The 22,554-nt window shown below is 41.8% G+C and overlaps 1 protein-coding gene across 1 annotated transcript in view; it reads left to right on the top strand.

The window, feature by feature from the left end:
• Positions 1-22,554, top strand: part of Arhgap26 (Rho GTPase activating protein 26) — a gene marked incomplete in the record, with an annotated part of 431,142 nt that overhangs the window by 233 nt on the left and 408,355 nt on the right. Inside the window, 1 exon segment of the mRNA XM_013512302.1 lies at positions 1-219. Coding sequence (XP_013367756.1) covers positions 66-219 — 154 coding nt within the window.

The following is a 22,554-nucleotide window of genomic DNA, read 5'->3' as shown; positions in this document are numbered from 1 at the left end:
GCTGAGGGCGCCGGCCGCCCGAGCCTCGGGGAAGGCGCGCCCCTCGGCTGGGCGCCGCGGGCAGCATGGGGCTCCCCGCGCTCGAGTTCAGCGACTGCTGCCTCGACAGCCCGCACTTCCGAGAGACTCTCAAGTCTCACGAAGCGGAGCTGGACAAGACCAATAAATTCATCAAGGAGCTCATCAAGGACGGGAAGTCACTCATCGTCGCGCTCAAGAGTGAGTGCCCCAGCCCGGCGGGGACGGGGACCCGGGCGGAGGGGTCTGTGGGGCGACGCTCAGCCCAGGTCTCCCGCCGCGCCCGGTTTCGCCCCGGGCAGTGGGTGACGGGGGTCTAGGCTTCTGCTGAGGCCGGAAGGATACGCGAAGCGGGCGAGCCGGTCTCCTCAGATGAGGAAGGAGCGGTCGCACAGCCGTTTGCGTCCGGGGATGGCCGGGAGGGGACGGGACGCGGCGGTGCTGCGGGGCAGGTGGGTGTGCACGGCACACAGGTGTCCTGGTCGTGGCACTCTTGTGCCCAGACTGCCGCAGCCCTCTGGGAAGCCCATGGCGTCCACGACTCCGGCCCCTGTAGGGGAAGAGGAGCTCAGCTGTAGGTGCCCAGCCGTGGGAGTGGAGAGTGGCAGGGGGTCGCTACCTCCCCCAGTTGAAAGGCGGGGCGTGACTGTGTTGCTCTCCGTGGGCATCTCCAGCCTGCTGAGGCCGCTGGGTTTTCTGGGTGGAATGGTTGGTTCTCTCCCCATTCCTTGGAGTACTGGCAACGGTAACCTCCGGATCTAGAATCAGTGCCATGTACGTGTGCAGGTTCTGATTCTTGTGTTTAGCAGAAGGTGACAGGGGTGGGAGTAGAGAACCAGAGTGTTCCTTTACTCTAAACTGTGGGCGAGGGTTTAAAAATAGAATGAACATATCCCATCTCTCTCCCTCTCCTGTTCCTTCTCTCCACTTTTTACTTCTCCCATTATCCTTGAAACCTCGAAGATCTGAGAAGAAATAGCCTCACTACCTCAGGAAGGGGAAGCTTAAATTCAGGTTCTTGACCTTTTTAAAAAAAAAAACGTTTTTGCTCTTTTCCCTCTTGGTACAAGGGGAGAAATGAAATTTGCATTTTGCTTAATTTTTACAGAGCCACGGGTTTCTCCTTCTGGTCAGTTAAAGTGCTCTGAGGATGAGCCCCTTGCATCGTGAGCATGTATTCTGGTTCCTTTTCAGTGTACGTATTAAAAAGTAGTTAGGTCCATCTTTTCATTTTGAGAATCCGGAACAGCATGAAGGCAGATAATGGAATTTTCTTTGACTCTTTTTTCCTGTCTCTATGCTGGATTTCCTAATAGGTGATATCTTCCAGTTTAGAAAGCTTGCCTTCTCAGAGTAGGATCCTAGCTGGGAGAGTTGTCCCCAGGCCTCTTTATAGGAGACTGTATAGAAGCCAACTCCCAGAGGTGTCATTTTGTGAGACTGTTTCTTCTAAAAATGAAGCAAGAGGGGCCGGAAGTGCAGTCTTTTGGGGGTGAAATGAACGACGGGACTGTGATATGAGGAGCTTTCCAGGGACAGGGGCTGCGAAGGGGGCGAGGGACTCTGTAGGAAGCTGTGCCTTCCTTGAAGCATAGGAACAGAGTATTCCTGTTTCAATGGCAAGGATCATCCTTGAATCACACAACACTGGATTGAAGTAACAGTAAGGACCCATTAATGAATTGGATTTAGGCATTTTGATTGACCCTCAGGCCAGCTTTAATTGGTCCTCAGCTTCACTCAACAAACATATAGAGAGCCTGCTGCGTGCTGGGTACTGCACTGGACACTGGGAATGTGATATTCTGTTACCCCTTGGTGCAGAGACATACATTCCATGCCAGGCACTGCTTCACCCATGTACCAAGCCTGTTAGAATTTGGAATTGCATCTCAGCGCTGAATTTGTGGTGTTGCATTTGAGTGACTGGCATTTTGCCTATTGCTATTTTGGGGGAGGCCAGGATTCTGTGTGGTTGTGTGGATGTGTGTATTTATTTATGTGGTGCTGGGGATTGAACCCAGGGCCTTGCACTTGCTAGGCAAGTGCTGTACCACGGAGCCCTAAGAATTCTTTAGGAAGCATTGTAGTGATGGAAGCGTTGTAGTGATGGAGTTCAGGTTAAATTACCTAATGGAATGGAGCAGCCCTGTAATTTAGGGGAAAGATTGTTGGAAACTGGGTGTTCTGGTCTCTCTATATCTGGCTCTACAACTAACAGTGCTTCTCTACTACTGCTTACTACTACTGAGCAGGGCATATGAATTCTTAAAATAAAAAAGGCAGGATCAATCACCGCGTCCTAGATTTCAGGCATTCTTTTATGAGTGCTTGCCTCTAAACTGCCATATTAGTATTTGTGTGACATTTTTCTTTAGATCATCTTCATCATTATTGTAAATGGGAAGCCAGTGGTTTTCCAGTATAGCTTAAAGATAAATACATAATTATACATAATTACATAAGTAATAGTGGTTTTATGGTTTTATTTTATGGCTGTGTTTATAACTAGTATTTGCAGATCTTTGGATTTAGATTTCCTTTGTGTATGAATCAGAGACAGTGAAACTGGCCTGCAGGGATCGGCAGAGTTCAGCTGGGTCATTGTTTTGGTACTTCTGCTTTATGAATGAGGAAACTAAGGGACAGAGAAGTCAGGAACCCACCCAGAGTGACATAGCAATTAAAGGTATTTAAACATAGATTGTCAAACTTCAAAGATATTTCATTTCACCCTGAAGCAACACTGTCATTTAGATCAGCCTAAGTCAGGGGTTTCCCTACCTTTAGCTTTGGAATTCCCTAGAGAATATGATGAGAGGGATGGACCTCATAAAAATGAACCTCTTGAACTCTTTCTGTGAAGTATAGACTCCTGGTATGGACACAGAGAGAATAAAATAATTGAAGACAAACATTTAAAAAATATCTTGCCCTTGGAGAAAGTTCTTGTTCACAATGGAGTTGAGCCTTGGCAGTCAGTTGCTTCTGCTCCTGTCCTTTTTTGTGGGGACTCATACCCCTAGGGCCTTTCCTTCGGACCTGATAGTTGTCTCAGTCAAGAAGATTCTGTATCAGTCTTTTGTTTTTCTTTTATACTGTAGAGGTAATAAAGGATGGAAGAGTTTTAGGATTTCCTGGGTCAAATCTCGACCCCATCACTTATTCATTGCTTGATTTTGGGCATGTTGCTAAGCTGAGTTCTGCTTGGTAGAGTGGGACTAGCCACACTGACTTTGTAGAGTGGTGAGAAATGGAAGCAGTGCATGTGTAGAAAGCTCTTAGCTTGGGGCCTGCTACATTGCAGTGCTCAATTATTGGTAGCTGGTGTCGCCATCTTCCAGCATTCAAGGCTGTCAGGATTGGTGATTCTCAGAGGATAGGTCATTAAGTGCAGGGTGCAAGGAGTTAGGCTAGTACCTTGCTGTGTCAGTCGCCGGTAACTCAGTTTTGTGTGTTTTAGCCGTTGGTGGACAGAATCCTGGTGTTTGGGTTAAGTTGTGGTTATGTTAAAAAAAAAACCAACAACTCCACAAGTTAAAAAGCAACAAAATAGATAAGCCTTACATCTCTTGTGTTCCTAAAGATAGTCTGGTAGCTTAAATTTTCACCTGTTTTGATAAATTGACTTGCCCTGCTCTGGACTGGCTGCCTCTCTCAGCCTTGCATGAAAAGCTTGCAAAATAAGTTGGATCTCGAATCTGATTATCTCATGAACTCTGTGGCAAACCTAATGTGGTTTCATAGAAATAGAAGTGCATTTGACTGTTGATTTTGAGGGATGATGTGGGTTTTCAGGAACTGTTTCTTCCTATTAAGACTGTGGAGTTCTGGATTTGGGGGTATACCAAGTTGCTGGGGACAAACCCATTTACATTTAGCTTCCGCTTTTTGAAACAGTACCTTTATGCTAGATTAAGCTTAGTGGGGAGTGTGGAAATGCAGTTATTCAGATATCCTCTTTATTGAGGTATAACTTATCATCATACTACTCACCCATTTAAAGTATTCATTTCAAAGGTTTATAGTACATTCATGGAGTTGTATAGCCATCATCATAACCTTGGAACATTCCTTGTTTTCTACCAACCTCTGTGTGTACCAATATGCAACCATAGTTAAACACTGATGTATTTTCTGTCTCTGTAGCATTGCCTGTTCTGGACATTAGAAATACAGTTTTAATAATTTTTTCCTGGACATTGGTGAGCACCTTGAGGCACAGGGTTTTTGACTGGAATTTCAGATGGGGAAACTTTGAATCAATAAACTGTTCTCCTTCTCATTCAGGGGGTCTAAGTAGAGGTGAGGACCCAAAGATGGAACTATGTTCTAGGGCAGTGGTGGTGAACCTCGAACTGTGTGCTAGGGCACGTGTGCTGCACCAGGCTGTTCGTTATCATTGAAAGCTCTAAAAGGTTTACCATCACTGACCTGGAGAGACCCAGATGCTCCTTGGTGTTTTCAGCCTGTGAGAGGGGAATGGATTCATTTTAGTTCGAGATACTTTGATGGGTGCATAGGGAATAACAAAAAACAAGACTGAGAATTCGACCTTTTCTCTCTGAGTTTTTGGCCAAGTTGGGTCAAAGTATATGATACCAAACCAAGGTGTACTTTGTGGTTGCTCTTCTGCTTGGTGACATTTTAAAACAATTACTAAATGAAATAAATGTATTTGTGTTTCTGTATTTGAGCTCATACTTTCTATGAAACTTTTTGGGGATGTGTGCCTTTTTCATTGAATTTTCATAGGTTAGTACTTCTGAGATCTCTGTCCTTTGCCTTATATCACACCCCCAAGTTAATTTTGATAGGAACACTTTATGTACAATGCCAGTATCTTTTGTTTTATTGAACATTTACCAAATGCCAAGTCCTATGATAAGTGCCACACATTATGATTCCCATAGCAGCGTCCTGCAAGATAAATACAGTTGACTGTCAGTATTCCTGGGGCATTGGTTGTAGGACCTCCTATGGACATCAGACTTACATGCTTTTGTCTCATATTATATATTTATAGTATTTACATGTAACTTATATTTATCCTCCTGAATACTTTAAGTCATCTCTAATGTACTTATAATACCTAATACAATGTCACTGGTATGTAAGTAATTGTTATACTGTGTTTTTTAGGGGAATAATGACAAGAAAAAAATGTCTAAGCATGTTCAGTACAGATGCATTTAAAAGAATACTTTCCATTCTAGATGATTGAATCCTAGAATACAGATCCGCACAAAAGGAGGACTGACTATATTACTCTTTTCTTGCATTTTATAGTTGGGGTAACTTGTATAATGGCACACAGCTAGGAAGTTGTGTAATCAGATTTTATTTGTTTTCTTTTTTTCTTTTGGTACAGGGAATCGAACTTGCAACCTTGTGCTTGCCAGGCAGGTGCTGTGCCACTGAGCTATATGCCCAGTCCGTAATCAGATTTTAAACTTGGCGATGGATTGCAGGATCTCCACTTTACATTACCCTTCAGTGCCTTCAGAAAAAATACTGGTGGTAAAGATGCAGTTTTTTCCATAGATTTAGATTCTAGAAAGGAGAAACATGGCAGAATGCTGGATTAAGTGAGTGTATTGTCCTACTCTTTTTCAGACCGTGAGCCCTGGTAGCAAAGACTAGATAATATTTTGTATTGTGTGCTGAAGTTTTGTATTTTTTTTTTTCACATTCATAGGCTGAAAGAATTTTGTAGGCTGGAGGAACAGATGAGGGCGGTGATTATGTCTTGGCTTTGTAAAGCAATACTTTCTTTTTGGGGTAGCACTGAGTGATTATCAATGATTCTCTTTTATCTGGGTAATAAAACATTGAACAGGGAGGCCAAAAACCTGTTTCTTCCTATTAAGACTGCGGAGTGATTCAGTAAGGTAAATGATTCATCTTTTCTGCTCATTAAAAAAAGAGTAAAAAGTCAATATTAAGTGTTGCATACTTTAAAGCCTGTCACTTTTTTGTCCTTCTTTAGGATTTAGTATAGACTTTTTTGTAGTGGTGAAATGAGCCCTTCCTGAAGGGCCTAAATTCTCTAAGAATATTCAATCCCAGCTTGCTTTGTTTAGGAGTAATTATACTACTCACAAAATCCTGAAGGAACAAATACATATGCAGTAAGGTAGCAGCAAGTTCCTCCCAATTCTTTTGGTTTGCTCAGCACCTTGTGAATAAAAGGGAAAAAAGGCTTTTCCTAATTATTTGTAGATGGTGGTATCTTAGTTATTTTTCGCTTTGCTAGAACAAAATACCCAACACCCAAAGTTAAAGGAGGAAAGGTTTATTTAGCTCACAGATATGTCACTTAGGATTGACTTATCAATTTTCTGTCTTTTTTCAGTCTCAATAGATTCATCTTTTCTGAAAATTTAGGCTACATGTAATCATACATAGAATGGCATCTGTTGCACCTGACCTCTTTCCCTCCGCACAGTAGTTTTGAGATTTATCTGTCTGTAGCATGGGACAGTAGATTGTTCCTTTATACTGCTGAAGAGTATTTCATTTTGCAGACCATAAGTTGTTTATACATTCATCAGCTGATGGATGTTTGGGTTGTTTTTAGTTTTTGGCTCTTATGAGTAATGATATTATGAACATTTACATACATGTCTTTGTGTGGGTTTATGCTTTCATTTCTAATTTCATTTCTTATCTAGAAGGAGAGTTTCTAGGTTATATGGAAAATTCATGTTTACACTTTATTTAACTGAAACTTATGTTTAACCCTTAGAAACTTTTCAGGCTGTTTTCCACAGCAGGAGCATCATTTTACATACCCACTTGCAGGAAGTGTCTGAGGGTTCCAATTTCTCTACATTTTTCTCAACATTTGTTATTATTTTTCTTGTTGATTGTAGCCACCAATGGATTCTAAATCCAACCATTACAGTATCATATAGAATAGCTTTTCTACTACATTATGGTTTTAATTTGCATTTCTCTGATGACTAATGATGTTGAGCATCTTCCCATGGCATTTATTGGCCATTTGTACAACTTCTTTGCTGAAATATGTACTCAAATATGTATGTCCTTTTACTTTGTCCCATAAAACTTTTAGACTTTTGAAGATTACATGAATAGCACTTAGTAAATGAACAACACTTATTATTTTCTTTGTCTTCTTTTCAGGACTTTTTTTCCCCATTTTCTGTAGCCTCAGATGTATTTGACTTATCAGTTTTAGGATCTCAGGACTTAGATGCTTAGGCAGCTGTGGTTCAAGTTTCTATTCAGGTTAGCTAGTCCGCATCCTTCTGGGCAGATCCCAGTGATGGGGCTTCTGATTCTGGCCAGCATGAGCTTCTGATCTCTGCAGTGACAAAATGAAAACCCACTAGAGAACATTTTGATCACTGAGCTATTGGAGCAAGCAACTCATAAAGGGGTTTTTGTTACCCTGTCAGGGCCATTCCATTTCTGAAAGTTAGCCAAGGGTAGAATGCCACCATGAAGCTAACAGCCAGAGTGGGTTTTCTATATTTAAATTTCTAATTGATCTTTTAATTTTCAAGTTTATAGCCCAGTATATTTCAACTTATGTGTACTTTTTGCCAGCAAAGAATTGCTTTCATTAAACCAGTGTGCAGCCCCTGCCCTGCTCTTACATTGCTTTCACAAGCCCTAGGTTGGAGTAAGGGATTTTGGGGATGTTTGTGGGCCAGCAGTGAGGCCAGTTGTGGCTGGAGCACAGTGATAGCAAATGGGTAAGGAGAGAGTCCAGGGGCCAGGTCATGGGGATTTGAGTCCCAGAAAGGCCTTCGGGTTTCATTCTAGCTGTGACAGATGGACTTAGGAGGTTATACTGTGATCCATCTTGTGTTCTGGAAAGATCAGGTAAGCAGCTAATTGGAGAATTAGATGCAGTAGGGCAAAGATGGTGGCAAGGCGACCAGTTGAGAGGCTGTTACAGTACACAGGTCGGGTCCAAGACAGTGGCATCTTGGAACAGCGTGGTGACATCAGAGGTGGTGGTCAGATGCTGGGTGTTTTTGAGGTAGAGCCCCACATGATTAATTTGGTTATAAACTATGTGAGAAATGTCAAGAATAATTTGCCAGGCGTGGTGGATGCCTGTAATCCCAATACTCAGGAGGCAGAGGCAGGGGGATCACTGTAAGTTCAAAGCCAGCCTGGGATACATAGTGAGACTCTGCCCCAGCATCCTACCCCGCAAGTAGAAAGATTGAAATGTCTTTGGCCTGAATGGTTATGTGAATGATGGCACTATTTTCTGAACTAGAGAAGGTTTGAGAAGGATTGGGGAGAAAAATCAACAGTATAAATGACTTAATCTTATAGTGCAAAGACAAAATGACACAGATAGTTCATGAATATATTCTCATAAAAGAATCAGAGTATAGAAAGGTAAATACAAAGTAAAACACCTTCTTCCCTCCCTCCCTTCCTTCCTTTCTTCCTGTGCTAGGGATGAATTCAGGGCCCCCACACATGCTAGGCATGTGCTGTATCACTGAGGTACACATTAGCCCCAGAATGCCCTTTCCTTAGTTAACCATTTTGTTATGCCTTTTTCCTTTCCATTTTCTGTAAATTGTTTTTATTCTACTATGTTGTATATATACATATTCTACTGTATGAATTATTCTGTTTTTCCAGTTAATACTATGTCTTAGGGTTCTTCCATGTACATACTGCACTCTTTTTGCTCACTGCAGAGGGTTCTGTTGTGTGGGTGTACTATGGTTTATTTGCCCAGGTTCCCACTGGAGGACATTTGGATTATCTCAGTTTTTCAATTATGGAAAGTGTTGTAGTGATCATTTGCACACCTGCTTTTGTGTATGGTTCTCAACATTACCATGGGATTGATTCTTCCATGTGGAATTGTTGCTGACTCCAGTTTTTAGAATCTTTTTGACATCCTTTGTTTTGGTCTTTTATATCCTTGTAGCAAGTTGCTGCTAGTGCTCCTTTGAATGTGTTAGATTATGTTTCCAAAGCTTAACCTTTTATCTCAAATTGGAAGTATCCTGGACAGGTCTCTCGTTTAAGGACTGATACTGATTCTAAAAGAACCAGGGCAGAGAGAGGGAGGGAGATAGAGAGAGGGAGGGAGATAGAGCGAGTGAGAGAGATTTCAGTTAATTAGGTGTGTCCCTATTAGTCTGGGCCCTAATATCCTTTCTGGGCTGTAGGTTCTTACAGGTAAAATAGAAGGTGGACAGTCTCTGTCCATGTTTAATAGTCTGTTCCAAGCTCACATTATAGGGACTTAGCAGGAAATCGTGTTTGTTAGAGTGAGGAAAGCAGTATTAGTGGCTAGAGGAATTTTTACAAATGAGAGTCAGTGGGGTTTACACATTTCTGTAGAAATCCAGAGAGGAGGGAGAGAGGAAATAGTAAGGAAAACAGCTTGGCAGTGTGGGCCAGAAGCTGTCACGGCATGTTTATATCTGGCTCAGTTCACCTTCGTTGGAAGGCACAGAATGCTGTGGAGGGAGACCAGGGTATTTTTACTATATTTAGAAAGAGGAGATTCCTGGAGTTAGGTGGTGCGTGTGTATGTGTTTTCTTTGCCCGTGGACAAAGGTTTGGGGTTTGGGAATTCTAGACCAAGCCTTGTTAACTCGCTGGCTTCTCTGTGCCAGGCCAGTAGCTACACTTTGACTCTGGCTGCTGCCACACAGGAAAAGCCAAAATAAACGCTGCTTTGTATAGTTTGTAAAGACATCATAGGTAGCTTTCATCTGATCTTGCTGCCAGATCTTCTTTTAAGTTTACTCCAGGCTAATTGAAACCCTCAGAAAGTATGGACGGGCTCCTCCTGTGAGACTTTAGGTAGATTTTCAGGTGCTTAGTTGAACTCTAGCTGTTTCTGTGCCAAGGACACCATCAAATAGATAGAACCAAAACCGTAACAAATTTCTGACTGCGTATCTCATTATTACCCTTCAGGGCAGGTGTGAACAGTGCATCTCAGTTGAACAAATAAAGTTAAAACATTTAATTTGATTTATTCTTTGTTTCTCCTTTGAAAGCTGATCTAAATACATAACACCTATAAGTGGTACAGGATTCAAAAGAGACAAAAAGGAATGCATCCTTCTAATTCTTCCTGTCTCTGGAAGCAGCATTTTACCAGTTTCTTAGATATTGTTTTGTTATAATTTATGAATGTGTCAGGAAAAAATGTATGCATATGTTTACATGTTGATATATCTATATATAAATATGTAAAATATCACTTTGGAAGGATGCCATATATATTGTTTAACACCTTGTAATCTATTCTTGAAATTCTGCATTAGTATATACAGAGCTAACTCATGCTTAGCATTGTATTTCTTTGTATGGGTGTGACACAGTTTATTTAACTACTTCCTTCATGATAGACCTTTAGATTATTTCCAGCCCTTTACCCTCTACGCATTAGTGCTAGTAACATCCTAGCATTTCTGCTCACAGAAATGAGTAGATTTGTGGGATGAATTCATAGAAATGGAACTGCTCAGCTAAAAGGTCCAATATGTACATTTTTCATTTCAATAACTATTTCATGTAAGTGTTTCTAAAAGTTGTGGGTGACCTGAATATTATAAATCATGATTTTCACTGTTAGAATTTATTGTAGACCATTCTTTGTAAAATAACAATACTTAGAATTTTCTCCATTTCCTTCTCCCCAGTTTATGTGTATTGCTAATTCTGGTATTAAAAACCACCACCAAAATCATTCCCTAAAGTGCAACTCAGCTATATCTAGGAATCACTGGAATATAGGACCCTAGAGAACTTGTTTGTGTTTCTAGTGATGGGTCTGTTACATTTTTATCTTTGTGCAATGCTTGCAATTTCAGGAGGCTTGGCAGGTGTTAAAGGGAGGTGATCTCTTTGCCTGTGGTTTGGGCCTGTTGACATGCCTTATCTGTGGGAAGCCTCCCTGTGGGCTCTAGAATTCCTGGGGACTGGTGAGGAAGAGGGTATCTGGTCTGATATTGCTCCATGGCTGTTTCTCCCATAGAATTTAGCACTTTCTCCTGATGGAGGATGGATTATGCTACATGTTCCCTACAGTCTATATTCCAGAGCCTGTGATAGCTCCTGTTGGTGTAAAAGGCTACTTTGGTGGGGTTTCTGGGGTGCAGCAGGCCCAGTCTCATTCTGTGGGTATTCATTCTCTCAGGTGGTCCACAGTGCATGAGAGTTGCTGGCAGCCTGGCGGGGTAATTGAAGAGGGAGCAGAGGCCTTTGGGAAAGGTCGGTGATGGTTTGTCAAGCACAAGGAGGTTCCTTTTTTTTTTTTTATTTTAAAAGTAAAAGGAGGAAAACATTAACAGACAGACGACCTTTTACAAAATAGCAAAAGAATGGTACAGACAATACAGAGTTACAAACAAAGTGGCAGGAAATTAACAGTGCTTATTGTATTACATATTGATATCTTCAAAGTGGTTTCTCATGAAAACAGATAGAGACATGCAGTATTGATCAGTCAAGGACTCACTGACAGTTTCTTTCAGCAAAGAAATAGAAGACAGTAGAACAACTATGTTAACTATCCTGTCTATACATACATACAAAATTTCTCCTTCTTTCCCTTCTCTTTTCCCACATCCCACTTGCGCTTTACCCTTGAGCGGTTTCCTATCATTTCACAATGTCTATCATACCTCTTAGTTTAAATTAACTCTTTCAGGTTTTAGACTAGTGAAACATTGTGGTGCTTGCACATGTATGTCTGATTTATTTCACTTATGAGTATGGTCTCTAGTTGTGACCATTTACCTGTAAAAGCCTTGAGTTTATCTTTCTTTATAGCTGAGTAATATTCCATTGTATAAAAGTACCACAATTTTCTTATCCAATCCTCGGTGGATGGACATTTGGGTTGCTTCCACAATTTAGCAATTACAAATTGTGCTGCTATGAACATAGGTGCACATATATCACTGTGATATGATGTTTTTAGATCTTCTGGGAAAATACCCAGCAGGGGTATAGCTGGGTTGAATGGGACCTCTAGACCTAGTTGTCTGAGGAGTAGGAAGTTCCTTTTGATGAGTCATTGGTCAGTCGCCTCTGTTATTTTTTGCCTCACCTTTACCTCTGCTTATTTGCATTGAAAAAAAATTTAAAAAGCATTTATTTTACAAGAGGAGTTTATGGTATTAAGAAATCACAAGTTTGATGTATTTAGCAATTTTTTCTAAAATACCTTCAAATAATCTTTGAATCATAGTGATTAAATTGAAAAATACTTGTCATTACAGACATTCCTTGTTTAACGACTGACTAGGTTATTAAATGAATTGGTCATTGCATGAATTGGTCGCTAAATGAGAAACTGTATATAGTATGTATGTTACAATATTCAGAACAAAGAAATGATCGAAGGAGACTCCAACTTGATGACTTTGCTTTTAGTTGTATCACTTTTATATGCAGTACTGTAATGTATAACAGAACAGGAAACTATAGTACCATACAGTACAGTACAATCAGCAAAAAATACTGTACTGTATAAATAATGTGTACTATACCAGAAAAGGATAGTGAGGCTCTATAAGCAAGGTGTACAGAACTGTACAAAAAAAGATGGATCATAAGTCTGAGTGGCAGGTTGTAAGTCCGAACAGTCCTTCAACAGATAGGTCATTAAATGAAGAATGCCTGTATATTAAAATAATCCCATATTTCACCAGAGATCTGAGATTTATTCTCTGCACAACTCTGTTCCAAGGTGGACATATTTGAGAGTGGACACCATCTGGCCGTGGTACACAGTGGAAGGAGAGGGAGTGTGTTTTACAGACTAGGGTACAAGTATTCTGGGCAAGTGGCTCTGTACCAAGAAGTACTCTTCCCTGAAAGCCTGCTTTACTCAGTGGAATCACTGTTTGAACATTCAAGTAGACACTGAGAAATTGTGGAGTGGAATGCAAGGTGCCAAGACATTTTTCAGAGATGTGCTGGTGTGAATGGAGAATATATACCCAGTAGCATTTCCTGGGTGGGTCATGAGGACGGAGGAGAGGGAAGAGTTGAGCTATCTCCAGAGTGTCTCTGTTAGGCCCGCGGGGGCTGGCTGACCTGTCTGCCACAGGAGAAGTCTCATGGTGTGTGATAGGGGAGGTAAGTAAGATTTGTTCCTGCTGATTTGTTCTGATCAGGTACACAGATGGAGACACCTGCAAGGTGTTGGGAGGCACAGATGGGAGCTCTGGAGAGAGATGGGGAATATGGGTATAGTTTGCCTTTCTCCACGTGTATTTGTGGACCTGGAGTGAATGAATCCATAGGGGATCACCTGAGGAGCCTGGTGTGTGCTCCCAGAGATTCAGCCCTGGAGTTTCGGAAGTAATTTGTTTGGGTTGTAATATGGGCATGGGGAATTAAAAAAAAGACAGAAGAACTCCCCATGCGAGGGTTGCTTCACTGATGTGGAGAGAAGAGAGTGGAGGTCAAAACCGTGGGGAACGTTGACGCAGAGCAGATGAGTGGAAGAGGGAAGGGGAGAGTTCGAAGTGATGACTGGGGGTTTGGTCCTGACCAGTTTGGGGTAGAACTTGCCCAGAGGCCTCCACCTGTGTACCTGAAACTGGAGAAAGAAGCCTAAGTACTAGGTGGATAATTAATATCTACCTAACAATACTATTGTGAGGAATAGATGAGGAAGAGATGTAGGTGTGCTTAGTGGAAGCAGGCACGTGGCAAGTTCTCTATAATTGGAACCTGACATTATTGTCATTACCAGATTGTCTTTGTTACTAGGTGGTGATTGTGTGGTTTTAGCCTGACATGACTGCAGCCATCTTGAGTTGTAACCACCGTGATTACCTCAGAGTAACACTACTCAGATTTTCTTGCAGTGGTTTTTAAAATCACTCGTATGTGTGTAAGTATGTGATTTTTTTTGTGTAAGAATCTTCCTAACTGTAGATTCCTCTACCCAAGGAGATTCTGATGCATAAGCTCTGCGGCATGCCTGGAAATCTGGATTTCATATCTGTACTCACCCAAGGCGTTTTGCATAGAAGGGATCCTCAGGCCACACGTTAAATATGAATAGGCCAAAAGGGATTCTGCATAAACCTGGCCTCAGATTGCTCGTCCACTTTAAGGTGCACAGTCACAGTATCTAGCCTAACGTTGGGACATCTCAGGTCCCTGGAAGGTGTCTGTGTCACTGCAGGTCAAGGAATGTTTAGGGTGCATTTCAGAAGTGTGAAAGTTTCAGGGACGGTTGGCGTGGCTTCATGCCTAGGATCCAGTTGTTCCATGAGCTTGGCCTGTGAGCCAGGACCCTTCGGTAGCATTGGGGTGGGGGTTTTGGAGTCTTCAGAAATGAAACTTTATGCTCTTGAACAATCCCAGGGCAGTTTTCCCACAGGAAGTCCTGGGCAGTCTTGTCAGGATTAAAGTCATTTGGGGTCAGAGACTGTAATTATGTTGCACATTTTTTTTTTTTTTTTCTTGAAAAACATTCAAGAAGCATAGTAAGCTGGCTTAGCCTTTGCACAGCTAGAGGGACTCAGGTCTGGAGAGACACTGGCTGATGGCCCCGGGGTGTGAAGTGCTCCAAACCAGGAAAGAGCTGATTTGCTCCTTCTGTCATGGTGGCACCTTGAGGCCACTCATTTCTGGCAGTCTCTGCTCCTTTAGTGCCTATCTGTGATCTGATCTTACTTGTTCTCGGCCCACTAGGAAGGGCTGGGTGACAGAGCAGACCACAGACACTGCTGGTGAGATGTCAGGGCATCACCTCAAGGAGACCAGCTTTTGCTCTGCCCTTTTCTTCTTAGGAAACCTGTGGGCTGCTCCCCCAAAGAGAAGTATGTAGAGCTATGAATCGTGCACAGGGCTGCTTGATAGAAGTCTTACCCTGGGCAGCCTATTTGGCGGCTCATCTGCTGTGCAGCTCCCACTGTGGACATTATGGCTTTGTCGGAGCTGGAGGCCAGGGCAGGTACTGGGGAGGGATGCTTCAGTGTCTCCAGGCCTCGGTTCCTGCTGCATCTGTGTGTGCTGGCCAGGCTTTGCTGCCATCTCCAGGCCCTCTGACCAATGCTGCTTGAGCTTAGTGTGCAAAGTCTGCAAGCTACCGTGTTGCCAGCTCCACTTAGAGCAGTACCATGGTTCTCTCTCTCTCTGGAAAGAAATCCTGTTTCCTTTTTATGTAGCCATAACGTATTATGCTTGTAATACGTTCCCCAGCAGGCTAGCTCTGCTCCATTGCATAGAAAATTGGAGTAGAACTGATAGCTTTTGGCCTCGCCTCGGTGTCTTTTGGGATATGATACTGGCTTGTTTCTCAACTCTTCCACCTCTCTTGGCCAGCATAACTTCATACTGTCGCAGTACTGCAGGGCTTGGGGCTTTGTGCTTGAAGCAGCACTGAATTCATGCATGAAGATTGCTAGATGAAGATAACTTAAAATTTGCTTATTTTTACAAATCTTAAGTTTTGAATGTTGGGGTGTGTTTTGAAGCTCTCAGAACTGAGTTTCTTCAAGTAAGATGATTGAAGTGTTTTTTGATGGTTATCTCACATGAGAAACTTGTCAAATGTCAGGCTAGAGAAGGGTGACTCATCTCTCTTACTGTGTCATCTCAAGCAGACATATTACTGAGCTCCCCACATGGGGCAATGTGGGGGCAGGCAGTTATGGGCAGAGGCCTTGGAGATCCTTCCTTAGGATTTAAAAAATAGCTTTGTTGAGATATAATTCACATATCACATGATTCACCCATTTCCAGCACACAATTCAGTGGCTGTTCAGTATATTCACAGAATTTTTCCTCTATCTCCATAGTTAATTTTAGAACATTTTCATCATTTCACAACAAAATCCTGCACTCTTTACCTATTATTTCCCATCCTTTCCATTCTCCCAGCCCTAGGCCACCCCTTCCTGAAGATTTTTAAGCGATGTCTCCAAGGGTGGTGTTGTCTTGTCTGCTTTGTCTTTGCTCTTATTAAGCTACGTGTTCTTTTCCTTTGATGTGTCTAAACAATTTGCAACTCTTTAGGATGCTGCACTTTCAATGCCAGGATGCTTGGACCTGGCACTGTTCTTGCTCTTCACCCTTGGACAGATATGCTCGTGTCACAGGTGCCATATGCACACTCATTCCTAAGGGTGCCTGTAGGCTTCTTCCCTTGTACTGAGCTTGCTTTGGGGTAATTTTCTGGTTGAGAGTGGAAGGAAGAGCCCAAGATGCAGGAGGTAAATGTGTTGTTTTGCAGAAGTCTGTCTGTGTCAGGTTGTGTGTGTGATGCTGGGGATTGAACCCTGGGCCTTACGCATGATAAACAAGTACACTACATCCCCCATCCAAGGAACTTTTTACCAAGGAAAAAATTTTCCAGTAATATTCTTATTTGGATAAGAATATTTGGAGGGTTTCAGCTTTGACCATCCAAGAAGTAAGTGGATTTTCTGTGTGCTGAAATGGTGATGGTTTGAAGATACCTAGGGCCTTCGTGTGAAAGCTTTTCTTCTTCACTGAGGACCTTGTGTTGTTCTAGGAAGTTCCAGCCCAAACACAGAATGCATTCTCTACCATCTGTGTGTTTGCTCTTTCCCTCGATTGCTTCTCTCTTCTTTTTCTATTTCTGTCTCATTCTTTCACTGTAATTTCCCCTCCTCCATGCCCAGCTTCTCTGACCAAAGGCTCAAAGAGGTGACCAGCTGATATCTTGATTCTGAGGAAATCAAAGCCTTTTGTTAATGGAAATGACCTGAAACAGATTTCTGGAGTAATAGAATTGTGTGACTAAAGTGACGCCTGGATTTGAGGTGACTATGACTGTGCCAAAACAAAAAGTCTGGGCTGCAAGTGGTCACGTCTTATAAACAACACTGTCTAGGGCCACTTTCCTGTTACAGTTCCTGTGTTATGTTCCCGAGGTGAAAGGACCTGCGCAGAACTAGGGCGAGTACAGAATGTCTGACTCTCTGCTTAGCAGCACTGACAAGAGCATTTAGGCGCTTGGTTTTACTTTTCTAACGGGACCTGATGCCAGCCTCAAGCTTCCTTTTTTATCACCATTGAGCTGGGACAATGCTATTAAATTTGTTTTTAATGAAGTAGGTTAATGATTTATATTTCAAGAAGCAGTTTTGGGGACATGGAATGAGAGCAGGTTATTTGGGTTAGTTGAATAGCTCTGGATATAATTATGTATTTATAATGGTACCTGGGGACCTATGAACCTATTTGGGGTAGGTCAGGAAGCTGGATGTGAGATCTGAGTCTTCCAAGTACTCATACAGAGTCCCCAGGAGTGACACACTTTAGACATGTGCATATGAGTCTTGGATGAGATTGATGACTTACATATTTTTGTTTTTTTGTGTTTTTGAGACAGGGTCTCACTATGCAGTTCAGGATGGCCTTGAGCTCACTTTGTAGCCCAGGCTGGCCTCAAACTCACAACGATCCTCCTGCCTCAGCCTCCTGGTGCTGGGATTACAAGATTACAAGCGTGCACCACCACGCCTGGCTGATGATTTATATTTCCCTCCATAGGCTGCTAGTCTCAAAATTCATAAAACCATCAGCACCAAGTCAGTAAGCTGCCCCTCTGACTTCCTCTGAGGCATGTGTCTTTCTCTTCACATAGTCATTAAAAAAGTCAAATAATCCAAAAAGTTGCATTTTTTTCTGATTATACAGGTAATACATGCTCATTATAGAAAATTTAGAAATTACAGATGAATAAAAGAAGAAAGTGCAAATTATACCAATAGTACTGATTAGAGATAGTAATTTTGGTTTTATAACTTTTCTTTTTCCTGTTTTGGTCATTTTGAGACAGGATCTCACTGTGTAGTTCAGGCTGTCCTTGAACTCACTATGTAGCCCAGGCTAGCCTTGAACTTATGGCACTCCTCCAGCCTCAGTCTCCTAAGTGCTGGGATCGCAGGCATACACCACCACGCTCGGATTCTGACTTTTTCTACTCAGTGGCTCATGATCATCTTTTTTTTTTTTGGTACCAGGAATTGAACTCAGAACCTTGCACTTGCCAGGCAGGTGCTTGTGCCCTGAGCTATATCCCCAGCCTCATGATCATGTTTTATATCATGAACCATTCTCTAAATTAGTTTTTAGTGGCTATATATATGCTAGATAAGCCGTGTCAAACATTTTGAACTAGTGACCTACTTCTGGATAGTTAGGTTGTATCTCTTTTTCTCATGATTATTATTAACTTGTCAGTAATTCATGTCCTTATAAATGTGCCATCATAGCTCTTTAAGGTAAACTTACATGGGCTCCTCTTGTGTTTCTTTTCATGTTTTTAAGCTGCAGCCTTCCCCTCTCTGCCTCCCTACCCCTTTTGTGCTGCTGGTTTAGCAATACCTTGGACAAAGAGAAGTTATATTTTCAGAATCAAGAGTCTCACAGTATCTACTATCATTAAAGTGTTTGGGGCCAGGGATGTAGCTCAGTGGCACAGTGACTGCCTGACAAGCACAAGATCCCGAGTTTGATTCCTGATACCACAGAAAAAATTTACTCTGCACCAGATGCTTCTGTTAAGTGTTTTATGAACTGACTTTTTTTTTTTTTTTTTTTTTTTAAATCCTTGGGCTTTGTACATGCTAGGAAAGCACTCTACAACTGAGCACTCTACATCCCAAGCCCACACTTTATTTTATTGGAATTTCACAATCTTATGAGGTAGGATCTAGTATTGCTATTTATAAACCAAAGCACAGAGAGATTAAGCAACTCATACAACTAGAAAGCATTGGAGTCAGGATTGGAACCATGGTTTAATGCTGTCCCATTTACCCTTAAGTATCATTATACCACTGACTGTACAGTCTCCGCCCAGCCCTGTAAACGTTCCAGTTTTCTCCTTCTACATGGGGACAAGAGTGCTTACTTGACAGCATTGTAAAAGTTAAAAGCAGTGTTAGTAAGCACCTGGCCCAGAATCACAGTAGCTGTTGCTACTCTACTTAACTATTTTCACTTTTTGTAAGATGGCAGTAATATAGAAATCCATTTTTGGATTTCTTTCTGCTGTCCCTAGATGAGTTTCTGGTTTCCTTACTGGAGATAAATCACTGTATTAGGGACCCTCTCCAGGAATTACACTGCATGTCTTACTCAGGCAGTATGATACTGACTTTAATCCAGATGTCTTGATTTTAGACATGTCCAGTCAGATTCTGCATCCTCTGCCTCCTCTAAGGAAAAAAAGAAAAAATAGATTGGGGTGCTGACTTCTAATTATAAAAACTATGCACTATATGAGTGCCCTCTTGACCCTGCCTGTCTCACAGCTCAGAGGTGGACACCATCAACGTCTCGGGCAAGCACTTGACTCTAATCAGAATGTCCTCCTTCAGTTCAGCATAGGTCAGCGGAGGTATCTGTTATGGCGCTTAATTAAAAGGTGTTTTTCATATACTGTTGGTGTTATTGGAGCCACAATGATCCTTATCCTGTGGCCATGAAGCAACCCTATTCCCACTTCTAGTAATTTTATGCCCCATCCCCAAATCCTAACATGCACTCCTGCATCTCAGCAGCCTTCCACACCTGGGCGGTTCTGCGTAAGACAACAGCACAGACATTCTGATACATTGCTAGCTCAGTAGTATGGGATCCAGGACAAGGGAACTTCTCTCTCCAGCACATCCAGGAAAAGGAAACTTTCTCTCCTCTATGTCTGCTGAATTTTCAAAAGTCATTTTTATTTTTTAACAGCCCGCATGGAGGGCTAATTGCCCTAGAAAGGAATCCTGAATTGGAGACTGGTAGAATATTTTGTTTCTTTTTAGTAGAAGTAAAGATACATTCCTCATGAACGAACTAACGTATTTATTGGACTCCAACTATGTTCTAGGCATAGTCATATGTTTTGGAGGGCTCTCTCTGAAAAAGGCAAAGTTCCAACTGCATAGAGCTTGTAATTTGGTGAGTAGACAAATTAAGGCAATTAATAAATAAACAGGATACTTTCACATATTGAGAATTACCATAATGGAAATAAAATCAGCTGGAGAACAATGGTGGTGGGTAGAGGCAACTTCAGATTATGTACTCAGAGAATACTTCTCTGAAGAGCTTGGACCTGCACATGGTGACCACAGGTGTTGAACGTTGTAAGTCATCCTTTGAAGGAAAGACTCTGATTTTTTTTTTTTTCTTTGTATTTCTTCTTATGTCTTCATGGACAAGACCATTCTTACCCACTGGAGTCATGACCATCTAGAACCTTAGTGATCTTGGTAAGAGAGAATAAATTTCCTACATGATGAGCAGGCAGGTAATTAAAACCAACCAACCAACCAACCAACCAACCAGAAACCTTATGAAGTCTTTCCCATCTGGAATTTCCCAGTTGCTTTACGTGTCATTCACGATGTAGTTTTTAAACTCCTTACCGTAGTTTACCTATCTCGTTGATCAGGCTCCTGCTTACCTTGCCACTACTTTTCTCACTATTCTCTTTCTTCCTCACTATGCTTATACTTTGTTGGTCACAAATACTTTAATGCACTGACCACTTTGGACTGTAAGGCCTTTCCATTGCTGTTTTGGAGGACTGTTGCCTTCGATCTCCTATGGCCAGCTTCTTATCCTGTAGGTCTCACCCAAAGAACTGTTCAGAGCCTCCTTCCTTGACCACCTGAGCTGAAGTCTTAAAGCTGTCCCTTCTTTTGCCCTGTGTCTCATTGCTCTGTTGATAGTCTTTGTAGTCACTGTCAGTGCATATTGAACGAATGGTGTCCAGTGTGCCTTCGAAGAGCCCTTCTCAACCATTTGACTGTATGTTCTAGAAGCAACTCTTAAGTGTTGTTGGTGTCAAAGATCCCTTGGTTCTCTTCAGATTGTAGTTTGCTTTAAAGATTTGGCCTTGGTAGAGCAAGTGTGACTGTTTTGCTTGAGTAGTTTCCCAGTGTGTCTTTGTGGAAGTTTAGGAGTGATGGCATGCTCACTTTGTTTCTCTGTTAGGTCTCTTTCTGTACCTTTTGCTTTTTGTGAGGTGAGCTGAAGGGCAGGGAATTTTATGTTTCTGAGTCCCTGTGTTATATGTGGCATAGGAGGAGGCCTAGGTCTGTTTGGTTGGGCCAGTTCACTTTCTGTGAATTGATTCCTTTTATAATTTTCCCACCTGGACTCACAGCTGATTCTTAAGTTGACAAGATTGTGCGTTCATGTGTGTCAAACTACTTTAAAAAGAGAAATTTTGAATATTAGGAAATTTCCTCCCTACCCCTCGCATTTAAAGGTGTATCATTTAAAGTTTTGACATAGTTTAGTTACAGCAGCATAACAGGAAGATAAGTTTTGTAAGCCTTATAATTATTTATGTGACTCATTTTTCATTGTCTATTAGATTTAAAACCTTTTCCCCAGTTTTGTTCATATTTCAGATTTCCTATACATTGTTTGCTGACAGTTTCTGAACTAGAATCACATCTCTTCTTTCAGTGGTTGTCATAGATTCTGCACATAGTCATGGTTTCTGCACAAAACTTTTTGAAACCTTATAGTGACTTTTTATAAGATTTAATATTAGTTCACTTGAAGAGTTTCTAGTACTTGAATGGGTCATAACAGGAACTTAGCAAACGGAGCACAGTGCGTTACAGTCTCTTGAGTATTAGAACTTGAGTCTTGCTAAACAGAATTTAGTATAAAAATCAGAGTCTCTTGGACTCTAGGCTCTGTGTTTTTGTGGACTGCCACCATTTTTAGGGATTTAATCTCCAGGTGGGCAGAGAAAAAGAAGGGACAGCATCACCTTATGTTATGGTTTAGATCTAAACTGTCTCTTAAAAGTCTTATATGTTTGGAAGGTAATTGGATCATGGGAGTACTATACTCATCAGTGGATTCATCTGTCCATGAATTCAGTAGTTGAATGTCCTTTTACAGGTGGGGCTTGGTTGGAGTGGGTCACTGGGGTTGTGACCTAGACGGTCCTCAGCTCCTTCCTTTTCTCTTTGCTTCCTGGTTGCCATAGTGTGAGCAGCTTTCCTCTGCCATGCCTTTTCACCACACCATTTGTCCCTTGGATTCTGCTGACAGTGGATTGAACACACTGAAACTGTGAGCCAAAATGAACCTCTCCTCCTTTAAGTTGCAGGTGCTAGACATTGTGTCCTAGTCACAGGGAAGTGACCAATATAACCTCCTTCTCTCTTTGTACACACAAGTGCCCTGTTTGGTGACATCTCAACCATTGGAGGCCTATTGACCCACATTGTCCCCCACCCTGGCTATGTGCTGACTGTTCAGTGCTTTCTTATTACAGTTACTTCTAAAATGTATTGCCACACATTTCTGTCCCCACCGACTGCTTAGTTGTTGGCAGTTAACTTAGAACCTAGAGAGAGCAGCACTGTAGCTGTGCTTTCACAACCAGAATCCTTGCAGGTAGCTGGGGAATGAACAGTATTGGAGGATTGGAGAAAATTCTGGATCTAAAGCCCATCTGGTCTGCTTTCTTGATGTGCACTTTGCTTTTTCCTCTGTTGATTCCTAGTATATTGATAAATAATAATAGAGTTCTTCTGTTTTCCT

Source organism: Chinchilla lanigera, unplaced genomic scaffold (assembly GCF_000276665.1).
Source record: "Chinchilla lanigera isolate Chin_1 unplaced genomic scaffold, ChiLan1.0 scaffold00014, whole genome shotgun sequence".
Lineage (NCBI taxonomy): Eukaryota > Metazoa > Chordata > Mammalia > Rodentia > Chinchillidae > Chinchilla > Chinchilla lanigera.
Note: the sequence above shows the minus strand (reverse complement) of the source record. Positions and strands in the feature narration are given on the sequence as shown.